Here is a 10,000-nt window from a genome sequence, read left to right as displayed (position 1 = left end):
CTGATCATCTTGTATTTGTTAGGCTTTACAATTTCCTATATTTCTTTATTTATTATTTTTTTTGCGTGTAAGACATCTTGCCTTCAGTTTCATAAAGTGTTGTATTATCATTGTTTTTGAAAGTAATAGAAGAATGGATGTATAGTATTTGTATCTCAATTTTGATAAAAGTATCTGGTGACAAAAAAATATAAAATAAAAATCATCTGGTTGCTTTATCACTCTGTAGTTGATAGTAAATTATATCGATGCACCTGAACAAATAACCTCCTATAGTTCAAAATTCTGTCATCAGGGATATGAGAGCTTGCTTACTTTGAAAAAAATAATAACTTTTGGTCTGTCATAGGAAATTACTAAAAGCTCATAAGTTAAAGTTTGTTTCCTTTACCCCTTCTTGCATGCCAAATTAATTTGATCAAGAATGCAGTCATGCATATTGAATGTGTAATATGAGAGAGAGGGAGAGGGAGGGAGGGAAGGAGGGAAGGAGGGAAGGAGGGAAGGAGGGAGATTCTGACTGACAGGTATGCTGAAAGACGGACAGGCAGACACAGACACAGATGGAGAATGATAAGTCAGAATTCATATATAGTGTCATACATAAGAAAGTTATAAAGTTATAAAGTGATTGAATAAAGAATATCTCCATTCTTTTCTAACACTACACATTTTATCCTCAAAACTATTGAGAAATGTAAAGTTGGGAAAACATAGTTCTACAGCAAAAAAAGGGAACATTCTACACAACTAATTGGCCATTTGTAATAAAGATTTCATGGGCTAATGTAGATCAAGTAGTTTGAGCTAGTTTTCGTGGTGAGTGTCTGGGACTAAAGTTCTAAATGGGTTGTGAATAGCCTCAATCATCTCAAAGAATTAAAAGGAAAAAGGAAAGAAATTTCAAGAGTTTGTCTGTGCCAAAATTTCCCGATTTAAGGTCTTTACAATGTGCTATAACAGTTTATGAAAAGATAAATTTGAAATCTTTCATAATTCCATTTTTGTCATTAAATATAAAAAATTTATATTGTTATACCTTTTTTTTCAAAATGAATTCACATACAATATCTATAAAAACAAAACTCCATGAAACAAGTTATTTATCCCACAGCCAGACAAGACTCATGAACATGTATTGGAGAAATAAATATGTTTGAGTAAGATTCTTTTTCTGTCAAAATGTGTTGACAATACCGATAATTATAATGTTTTACCTTCTATTAAGGTAAATAGGCACATGACAGGTTGATGATGATGATTGGTGATGAGTAACAGAGAGGTGATAATGATAATTTCAAATATAATATTTGTTTTTTTTGACATTTTGTACTGACCTTTATTTGCAAAAAAAAAAAAAAAAAAAGGCCAGGGGAATTGGGATGTATGGATATACATTTACATTTTTTTTTATCCTTTTTTTTATGTGAGTGAGTGTGAGTGTGAGTGTGTATGTGTGCGTGCGTGCGTGTGTGCGTGCGTGCTTGTGCATGTGTATGTGTATGTGTGCCTGTGTTTGTTTGCGTGCATGTACCAGTATGCCATATTCACACATAACAAAAGGAGACAGGTGAGACACTCGACAGATAATTGTGTGTGTTTAGTCTAGATCCAGTGGTATATGTCACTTTTCTACCTCACAGGTACCCAAGTGACATACTGCCGTTTCTGTTTTCATCTGTAGATTTATTTACATCAAGACCAGCATAGTTAATTATATATAAAACTATATTTCATCAATGTATGAATTGTTGTTTCCCTGTTACCCTCAAAGTAGAAGTGCTTGTCTCCACAGGTATGATCTTTAAATATTCCACCACAGTATTTGTTTTTATCTTACTACCAACACATCTGTCTATTCTCACAGCCAGTGTATTTTTTAATCAATGCATCTGAAGTTTTATCAACTTCATTTTTTACATGTTTGTTGTCCTTTTTCTCCTTTCTATTATCATTATAAAAGTATTCCCACTTTGCCATTTATTTAGAGCATATATATTTTTCCTTCTGTTTTGTCCTTTTGCTGATACATTACTAGCTTCCATACTTACATGTGTTTTAACAAAACTTCATCAATGCAACTGCCTATGTTTTATCTCTACTAGTATCTCTGGTAAGAATTTTTTCATCCACAGACAATATATTGTAACTGTTTATTTCTACTTATATCTTACAGTCTTTGATAGTATGTACTTTTTATCTCATATCTCATTAACCCAAATGCGCTTGGTCCCGCATCTACCATCTACCGCGGGACCGGCCTGACTGGGCATATCAGCCTAGGCCTAACGCGCAGTACCGGGGTGTTGCTCCGGCGAGCGTGGGTTAAGAATTAACAGTATTTCAAGAATTAATGTCCATGAGACATCCATAAACAATATTATTAGAAAAAATATGGATTAATGACCCATTTGCCACCCAACATTACATCCCCCCAATAAAATTTCCAGTGGAGAAATGTATCCTATTAACAATTTTAAATTAATAAAAGCCATGAACAAATCACACTGGGCTTCTTATATGGTTAGTTCATATACTGTGGTTACTTTCTGAGAGATTTTGTGTGAACAACCTTTAAATTATATGCATCAGTACAGGATGGTGTTCATTTGCTCACACACTGTGTATTTTAACCAGTATTTAGCTTTGTGAATCAGAATTCTCATCAATATGTGGAAAATAAAGAGTTTGTATTCATATAACATCATCATGTCTTGCATATATGAAAAGTGAAACAGTTACAGCATATGTAAGGATCCAGTAGATAAAATGCAAAAGAAGTAGATGGTCACATCCAATTTCATTCATATACCTTCATAAAAGAGTTCACAGAGGCACCATTAGTCTCACATAGGAAAAAAAGAAAAAAAATCTTTTCACCTTTTTTAAATGGAGAAAATTGATGGACAGACACACAACACACATCTGTTACAGGAACTAGGAAGAATAATTAAGAGAAATTTGTCAGAGCTTTGTACTTCAAGATAGTGATTTTCAAACACTTCAAAGAGGGTTTGGTCACTAACAATGTAGATTGTAAGTCATTTCATGCATGGGAATACCCTATTCTCAAATATGTCTCAATCTATATGATTTTTCTTTGATAAAAGAACATAACAAATAATTACATTTGTTACTGTAACACACTACAGTAGAAAGAAAAGAGAGAAAAATTAATTTGGGGCTAAGAAAAAAACATTAAAGAAAGACGTAAGAACATTATTTCATATCACAATATCACTTATGGTTTAATTATAATGAAAGGGGTTATAAAGATAATTAACATCATACAATATATTTTCAGTTCTTTCATAAATAGTTATCAATCTGATACTATAGACATGACTTAGAAAGGTAATTATAATGAAGATAAACACTATAATAATAAATGCTTCGAAAGGAAGGCATCTTCATCTTTCAGTCCTTAGATACTTTCAAAATGTTTGTCAAATGTGACTCTTATATACAACTACTTTTGTTATAAAATACTCTGTTAATATGTCTCTCCGAAGAAGATACTGCAGAGAGAAAACTACAAATCTGTTATCTGTATATATATCTTTCGTCGAGGAATAAAAAGTGCTTGTGTTGTCTTTACATCCTAATCCTGAGTCCAACAGCACTTCTACTGTCTTGCTTGTATTCAGAGGACTTCTTGAAAATTGTCTTCTATTCAAATACAAGATTACACTTTGCAAGCTCAACAGAAATGTAAAAAAAAAAAAAAAAAAAAAAAAATCTAGTCTGCATACAATGGGTTTCATGAATCTAAGATGAAGCTCTGTGATAGATAGCATTATACATTCTTTCAAATACCTTAATTAAGAATCATGGCTTCTTTTGAGCATATATGATCTTGATAGGGAAAGACCTTAAATAATTTCAGAATGTTGGTTCAAACACATACATAAAACATAACAACAAAGTCTGCATATTCACAATTGCAAATTCCAGCCATTTCTGGAAAATAACGTGCAACTTAAATACTGTTTTTATGTTGCTGTCCTTGGCTTCACAGCATAGAGATCATTAATATCTAGTGTCTTCACCTTCTCTTTTTTTCATTTTCTCCTTTTTCTTTCGAAAGTAAATGAAGTGTTATTAAAACACAAGGGAAAGGTATCTATAATTTTCTTAACATGTGTATCACATATGACTTTTTTGACACTTTGCATCTGGTACGACAATCACAACTGTCACCTATGCTTGAGGTCGAAGATTTCTATGAGGAGTGGTTCGACTTCTTGTGGATTGACTTCTAGAAAGACACGAATGTGGTTCTCATTGAGAATGTTGAGGTGCTTAATCCTCTCTAGCAACCGCAGGTAAACCGTCCTTCCCTCACAGCCTCCGTACTTGCATTCCAGGTAGCGCTTCAGGAGGTACAAGTATGAGCACTGAAAAGGAAAGAGAAAGAGCTAATCGTATCTGTTGCTGCCTCATTGATGTCCCTCAGATCAATAGCTATTTGAGGTCTTTCAATCTGGCATGTTTTCTTCTAACATGCAGCAAATAATGAAAAATACGGAAAGTATTAAATACCAGAGTAACAGTAATTCGAAATTTGTCTGTACAAAGGAATTTTTCATTTTCATTCATTAATTACTCCCTGCTACCAATATGACACTGATAACTTTGGCTTTAGATCTTTTTAGTCTGGCTAATTTCAGTTCAACTTAATAGACAAAGATAGAATTCCTGGGGTATCTACTTTGTTTACTTATTTCCCTTGACCACCTTTCTAACTTAATGAAACAACCAGTGAACAATCATTAATAATCATATGATGATTGACATGACCTCTAAGCTCTGCAAAACTCAAATGAACTCAATTGCCAAATAACCCACCCGTTCGTGTTTAATAGCATCACCATGGATGATGTTCGGCCTCTCAGGTGTGAAGAGTGTTATTGCTGACAAGAGGAAGATGATGTTGTGGTCTTGCCTCCACTCTGGTTGGAACGCTAAGATGAATCGCTTGTGTTCCTCGTAGACGTTCCCAGGGGCTGCCTTCAGTACCTTCAGCTTGATGTTCTTGAAACGGTCATGATCCTGTTGAATCTGTGGGGAGGTTGCTTGCTTAGAGGAATGAAGTGGGTATTGTGTTTATGCAGAGTTTTATGTGATATGACAGTGTCGTGTTAAACTGTATTAATGTGGCGTGCTATGCGGGATTGACATATATTATGTGGTGTGAATGTGGTACTTCCCCGTTCAGTCTGTCATCCTATTACTAGTTGTGAATAGTATAATGGTGCTAATAAGTATAGGACAAAAGCATTATACAGAAAGATTCCAATTTATTGATATGGAAGAGATAATTATCTATTTGTACTGCAGGTGATACAAAATCCAGTTTCAGTCGAACTCATAATTTTCATTTTTGCAATATGGCCCCAAGAAAGTACACACACACACTCGTGTGTGTGTGCATGCATGCGGGTGTGTGTGCATGTGTGTGCGTGTGCATGTGCGTGTACATAAGTATGCATTCACAAATGCATTTGTTACCCGCATACTCTCACAAACCCTTAGGTATCACGTGCGTGAGCATAATCATCTCCTAGATAAACCCCCTCCCCTCCAAACCTCATCACCTCACACTCATTTGCCTAGAAACCCCTCACCTCACACTCACTCTCCTAGAAACCTCTCACCTCACACCCCCTCGCCTTGGAACCTCTTATCTCACACCCCCTAACCTTTCAACCCCTTGCTTCACACCCCTCGCCTCCATACCCCTTACCTCAAAACCCCACACCCAACGCCCCCTCACCTTCAAACCCCCTCACATCACACCCTCTCACCTCTCACCCCCTTGCTTCACACACCCTCACCTCTCACCCACTCGCCTCACACCACTCACCTCCAAACACCCTCTCCCCACACCCCATCACATCACACTCCCTCATCTCACACACCCTTACCTCAAAACCCCACATCTCACACCCACTCGCATCAAATCCCCTTACCTCACACCCCTCACCACCAAACCCCTCACATCATACCCTCTCACCTCTCACCCACCCATCTCATACCCCCTCGCCTCACATCCCCATCACCTCATATTCCCTCACCTCAAAAAACCCTCACATCACACCCTCACCTCACATCCCCACCACATCATACTCCCTCACCTCACACCCTTCCCATCAAACCCCCTCACCTCTCACCCATCCACCTCATACCCCCTCACCTCACACCCCCTCGCTTAACACTCCCTCACCTCAAAACCCCCTCACCTCAAAACCCCCTCCCATCACACCTCCTCATCTCACACTCACCATCCACGAGTCCTTATCGGGGTCGTAGGCGCACACGGACCTCAGAATCATCATCTCTGTGCAGCCCCCTTTGAGCAGCGCAATCTGGTCCTCCTGGCAAAGGCTCTTAAAGGCGGATATTCTCTTGGACATCTTGATGAGGCGGCGGATGGCGATCTCCGTCAGGTTGATGATGTTGATGAGCGACGGGTTGCTCAGGTCCTGGCGAAGAGGGGGAAGGAGGATGAGGGTTTGGAAAAATTTCAGTAGCTGACGTTTTTGCTTTTTTTGTGGTGGGGGGGGGTAAATCTGGATGGATTTTGAGGGTGAATTTGTTCTTTCTTCAAGGCGTCTATTTTCTTTCTTTTTTTTGGGGGGGGAGGGGGGAGGTATTCTTGATATTCATTTTTTTTTACTCTTTTTACTTGATTGTTTTGTTTGTATTTAATGAGATGATGGTAATGGTGATGGTAATGGTGATGATGGTGATGTTCATGATGGTGATGATGATGATGTTCATGATGGTGATGATGATAAAGATGATGATGATAATGATGATGATGATAATGATGGTGACAATAATAATGATGATGGTGATGAGGATGATGAGAATAACATCATTATAATTATGACAATGACAATGACGATCACGATCACGATGACATTGACTTATCATAATGATGACGACGATGATAGCAGTACCACTGCTGATAACGGAAACGACAATACCAACAAAGACGACGAAATCAATGAAGGGCAAAAAAGAAAGCCCCCAAACCCCTCACCTTGAAATTATAATCCTCGCACAGCGGCGCCAGAAGCCCCTTGTTGGCCTCCGACAGCTCGTTCAGCTTCATCTTCTCCGGCTCGTTCAGCTCCCTCGGGTTGTTGCTGCCCAGGAGACTGAAGGCGCTGTACTCGGCGCTGATGGCGGTGTTCATGATCGAGTCCATCATCGTCAGCCCCGTCGCGCCGCTCCTGAAGAAGGGGGAGGGGGAGGGGGGAGGGAGGGCGTCAGATCAGCGGTTGGGAGAATCATCGGTTTGTTTGGTGGTGTTGGTGTTGTCATGATGATCATAATTGTAATCATTATCATTGTAGTTTGCATTGTTGTAGTTTGTTATTGTTATCATCATCATCATCATTATTATTATTATTATTATTATTATTATTATTATTATTATTATTATTATCATTATTATTATTATTATTATTATTATTATTATTATTATTATTATTATTATTATTATTATTATTATTATTATTATTATTATTGTTATTGTTATTATTATTATTATCATTATCATTATCATTATCACTATCATTATCATTATTATTATAATTAGTATTATTACCATCAAAATTATTATGACTATCACTATTGCTATCATCGTCACAATTATCATTAGCATCACCATTCTATTACAGACGTTCTTTACAATTTGCTTTCATTTACCTTTATACTTTTAGGTATGTATGCCATCTTTTATAATCAATCGAGCTAAAAAGTATTTAGGCGAAGGTACCCTTCCAATAAAAAAAAAAATGGTACCCCCCCCCAAACACACACACACACAAACAAAGCACAACTCACGGGCTCTGCTTGCACCCAGGCTCGAGTAATCTCAGGGTATCTTGCACGCTGAAGTTTTTCCATTCTTCCTGATGGCTCTGCAGTTCCGTCCCCACCGGCTGCTCCTCGCCAGAACACAGGGCAATGGTCTCGTCGGGGTATTCGACCTAAAACACAGACGACGCATATAGATATTTTGATCTTGGGATGTATATAAATACACAACAACAAAGTGATGAGATTATAGATGCACAGAGGTAAGAGATTATCATATATACGTAATCACGAAGGCAAGAGATTTTGTATGTATATTGTGAGAGATCGTGCATACAAAAGTTAGATATTACAAATGCACAACCACATTCGGAAGAAATTATCTTACGTATAACCACAAAGGACAGAGATCATCTTAAACATAACCACAGAGGGAAGAGATTACATACACATAACCGCAAAGCTAATTATTTTAATTACATAAACACCAAGGTAAGATATTACATATGCATGGCCTCAATCGTAAGGCACTATTTATGCATACCTACGGAGGTAAGAGACCATGTATACAAAACTACAAAGATAAGAGAAATGCCAATACTTTGAAGTTTCAGTCTCTCATAGGGCAAAATCAAATTGGAATATAAATAAACATAATTTTTATAGTTATGCTTCTATGTGGGGCCTTTTTTCTGCACCTTTCTTGAGCTGTAATTCTTATCTTTTCCTTTGTGTTACTGTATTATGTTTTGCGTTCCTACACTATATTGTGCGCATTCATAAAAATCAACTCACAAGAAATACAAATTCATATCCCCATATAACATAAAAAGGGTTACAGTCCCAGGTACCAAAATAGTATAGAATATTAATCCAGGGAAATAATGACAACAGATCTACACATACCAAAAAAAAGATACTGAAAATAACTAACAAAAAATGAATAAAATACTAACTGAATAAACAAGCACATAAACAAATAAATAAATAAATAAATTAGCATATAAAAAAATACAAAACTATCTGAATAAATAAGCAAATCAATTATTGATTTATTATATGCAATAAAAAAACCATGGCAGACACTCGCCTCTTTCTTGATGTTCATGGCAACCACGTCCGCCATACTCAGGGAATTCCCCGGATTGCCTGACGAAGGAGACGCCACCCCCACTCCTCCTCCGCCTCCTCCACCTCCTCCTCCTCCTACGCCTCCTACAGCAGACCGTTCCCCTGGAGAGTCGACCCCCGAGGCCTCCAACTTCGTGTGGATCGACGGAGGGGCGTCGTCACTTAGCAGAGGGAAGTCCTTGTGGTCGTTAAAGGGGGTGACGGGTTTGTGGTCTAAGGCGGGTCCTGCTGGGGAGAACGACCGCAGGCCCTCCCCGTCTGCGGAGGAACAGGGGGGGGTGAGTTGGGGCGATGGGGAGGAGATGTCTTTCTATAGTGGTCATTATCTGTCTGTCAGATGATGTTCATATGCATCTATATTTATCAGTCTGTCTCTCTACTTATCTATCTATCCATCTGTCAATCTACATACCTATCTATCCATCCACCTACCAACTCATCCATCCATCCATCCATCCATCCATCCATCCATCCATCCATCCATCCATCCATCCATCCATCCATCCATCCATCCACCCATCCATCCATCCATCCATCCATCCATCCATCCATCCATCCATCCATCCATCCACCCATCCATCCATCCATCCACCTACCCCTCTTCTGCCACATATGCGTTCTACATTAATATATTTAACCCGACTCTATTTAATCTATTTAACTAACCGAGAGAAGCTGGTTTCCCCGGACTAGAGGTATCGTGGCTATAGGGAAGGAACTGTGGTACGACCGCGACGGGATGCGTCAAGGAACTGCCGGAATATTCCTGGTCGCTGGAGCACTGCGGTAACATGTCTCTGTGCTCTGGAGAACTCGTGTAGTCGCTAGAATAGTCTCTGTAATGAAGGTCGTTCGGTAAGTAATTGAGAACAGGAAAGAATACATAAGAACACGAAAAAATAAATAAATCGGTAGATGCATATGCGTACAAATACACACATGGCAAGTCATCTTATCAGACACTAAATAGGTCATAAAAGGTCACACTACCGCCAAGGTAAAACAATGAAGACTTAAAAAAAGGTCGTCGATTGCGTCA

At 38.2% G+C, this 10,000-nt stretch overlaps 2 protein-coding genes across 2 annotated transcripts in view; one reads left to right on the top strand and one right to left on the bottom strand.

Annotated features, from left to right (window-relative positions):
- Positions 1-376, top strand: part of Ype (yippee zinc finger protein) — a 9,264-nt gene extending 8,888 nt beyond the window's left edge. The window contains exon 4 of the mRNA XM_027354950.2: positions 1-376. This exon is cut by the window's left edge and continues 2,169 nt beyond it. The gene's annotated coding sequence lies outside the window, so the exon portion shown is untranslated.
- Positions 377-2,696: 2,320 nt separating this feature from the next.
- LOC113804121 (Nuclear hormone receptor HR96) overlaps positions 2,697-10,000 on the bottom strand; it is a gene marked incomplete in the record, with an annotated part of 15,962 nt that continues 8,658 nt past the window's right edge. The window contains 7 exon segments of the mRNA XM_070139365.1: positions 2,697-4,397; positions 4,849-5,061; positions 6,285-6,485; positions 7,049-7,241; positions 7,858-8,003; positions 8,921-9,219; positions 9,628-9,797. Of these exon segments, the coding sequence (XP_069995466.1) occupies positions 4,197-4,397; positions 4,849-5,061; positions 6,285-6,485; positions 7,049-7,241; positions 7,858-8,003; positions 8,921-9,219; positions 9,628-9,797 (1,423 nt within the window).

The sequence above is a fragment of the Penaeus vannamei genome, chromosome 25, assembly GCF_042767895.1.
Source record: "Penaeus vannamei isolate JL-2024 chromosome 25, ASM4276789v1, whole genome shotgun sequence".
NCBI lineage: Eukaryota > Metazoa > Arthropoda > Malacostraca > Decapoda > Penaeidae > Penaeus > Penaeus vannamei.
This window is presented reverse-complemented; position numbering and strand designations above follow the sequence as displayed.